Raw genomic sequence first — 2371 nt, 5'->3', positions numbered from 1 at the left:
CCGCCCCCGAGCCCCCGGCAGCGCATCCTCTCCCGCCTGCCGCTCCGCCTGCCCCTCCTCGGCTGCAGGGGGGGTGCTGCGAGGTAGGCAAAAGGGAAAGTGAACGTAGCGGTCTGAAGATAGAGAAAGGCAGTCAACCTTAGACGTGTAGTTACTCAACCTTTATTATTTAAAAAAATTCATAAAAAAAAGGAAGGTGAACGAACGTCTTACAAAACCCCCCCACATAAATAGGACATTCCGTCCAGCTCTGGCTATTGGCAGTTCTAGTATTTGACAACATCAGACGCGATTTCCTGGCATTAGAGAAACCCATTTAAAAATCGGTCATCACAAAGAAATACTAGAAATCCCAGTTAGCACTTGCTAGGCAGCACGGAGCACTTGTACACAACTTTTCAGACACACACCCGCGCACACACGCAGCCGGGAACAGATCCCGTAGGAAGAGAGCCTCCTTAAAAAATAGTAAACGCTTAAAAAAAAAAAAAAAAAAAAAAAAAAAAGGAAAGAAAGAGAGTTATTTACAAAACGCACATGGAAATACAGTATTGACAGAGCGTGGCTGGCAAATCAACATGATTTGAATAGAGAAAGGACTATGGCACGTCTTGCTCGAAAGCTCGCACAGCAGCCTCCTTCGAGTGTCCCCGCGGGAAGACAGCTCCTGCCATCTGCGACGCAGTGCCTTCTCCCTCCCCACCTCTCCTCCCGCCCTCCCTCGCCTCTCCACCCCTGCGCTTCTTGCCAGGTCCTTTTTACACTTGGATGACCACCGTGCTGGGGCTCTGAAGCCGGGTTTTGTACTGGTCTAGCCAGCTCCTCAGCTCCGAGATCTTGTAGCCCTCTGGTCCTCTGCCTCCCTGGTACATCACCTTCTCCTCCTGGATGATGTAGAGCCTCTCGAAGTAGGCACCGTAGGCGGCGCTGGAAGCATTGTCCATGGTGTCCACGGCCAGGGGGCAATCGGGCGCCCCTTCCCTCATCAGCTGAGCTGCCCGCAACCTGTCCTGGAGGCACTGGTGCTTGGGGATGTTGTAGGCTGCATCCGAGCTGACCCAGCCGTCGGAGGGGTGTGCTTCTTCAATGTACACCAGCAGGAAGTCGGCAATGTCCACGAAGTGCGCGGCCAGGCGCTGGAAGGACCTCAGGCGGGCCATGAACGGGGGTCAGGTGCAGCTGCCGAAGTTGAGGATGAGGGGCCTCTTGCCGCGGGCGAAGTCCAGGATGCGGAGCCTCTTCTGCCCGTCCAGCTGGATCACCTCGGGGTTAGGGGCCAAGGAACCCACGTGCGCCGACTTGAAGAAGTCCAGCTTCTGCCCGTGCCACACGGCTTTCAGCGACTCCAGCGTGAACATGCGGTTGGAGTCGGACACGCAGACCGGGGGGTCGTCGGGGGGCGGCTCCTCGCTGGCGCTGGCCGCCTCCTCCGCCGTGGGCATCGTCAGCATCTTCTTCCTAATGCACAGAAAATCCAGGAGCCAGAGCATCACGGCGGTGAGCAGGAAGCGGGGAAATAGGAGGATGCAGGCGGCCGCCTGGGTGAGCAGCTGCAAGGTGTGAACGCCGACGGAGTGGAGCATCGCAGCGGCTTGTGCTGCAGGGCGCTGGCTGCCGGGGGGCCCCCACGCACCCTGCGTGCCGGGGTCTGTGCAGCACAGCTGAGATCCCGCTTCTCTTTAAGCCCATTTTATAGTCAGGGATTTAAATGAAAAGTGACTCCACCTCCGTCCAGAACCCGCCCCTCTGGAACTTGAGCCTGGGGATTACCTACCCCTCCACTCTAATGACCTAAAAATACACAGACAAAAGGGGAGAGAGCCCCGGCGGGAGCCGCAAGGGACGTGCAACGGAGCAGGGTGCAGCCGCTCTCAGGCGGAGCGGAGAGTCCGGCACAGGGCACCGCCGGGGTCCCCGGCCTCCGGCAGCGGCGGGCGCTCACCACCAGCCCCGCCAGGGACAATGCAACAGGCACAGCCCGCCCCCGGCCCGGCTCCCCACGGGCTGTGCGGGCGCTGCCGGGCGGGCGCGGGGGCCGGGGCCGTCCCGGCAGCGCCTGCAGGTGACAGGGACAGCCGCCATCGCCGCGTCCCTCGCCGCGCCTTCCCCCGCTCCCCGCCCCGGCAGCCCGGTCGCCCCCTGAGCGCAGCCTCCGCCCCACCGCACGCCCCGGCGCCGCGGGAGCACCAGGGGCTCGAACCCGCGGCCACATCCTCCGGCGGCGGGACGGGCGGCGAGCGCTGCCCCAGCCCCCCGTGTCCCCCGGGCCCGCGCTGGGCGGGCCGGGCCCGGCGGCGGCGGCGGCCCCGGCGCGGGGGGCACCAGGTGGGCGCGGGCCGGTGGGCGCTGCCCCGGGCGGAGGAGGGGCGCG

General features: G+C 62.9%; 1 protein-coding gene across 1 annotated transcript; it reads right to left on the bottom strand.

The window, feature by feature from the left end:
- Nucleotides 1-146: 146 nt before the first annotated feature.
- LOC110481158 (thyroxine 5-deiodinase) lies at nt 147-1979 on the bottom strand. The gene has a single exon (XM_085580752.1). It carries the CDS (start codon nt 1581-1583, stop codon nt 759-761), a length of 825 nt encoding a protein of 274 aa, XP_085436878.1. The 5' UTR covers nt 1584-1979; the 3' UTR covers nt 147-758.
- Between the last annotated feature and the right edge of the window lie 392 nt (nt 1980-2371).

Source organism: Lonchura striata, chromosome 5, assembly GCF_050655825.1.
Source record: "Lonchura striata isolate lonStrDom1 chromosome 5, ASM5065582v1, whole genome shotgun sequence".
Lineage (NCBI taxonomy): Eukaryota > Metazoa > Chordata > Aves > Passeriformes > Estrildidae > Lonchura > Lonchura striata.
This window is presented reverse-complemented; position numbering and strand designations above follow the sequence as displayed.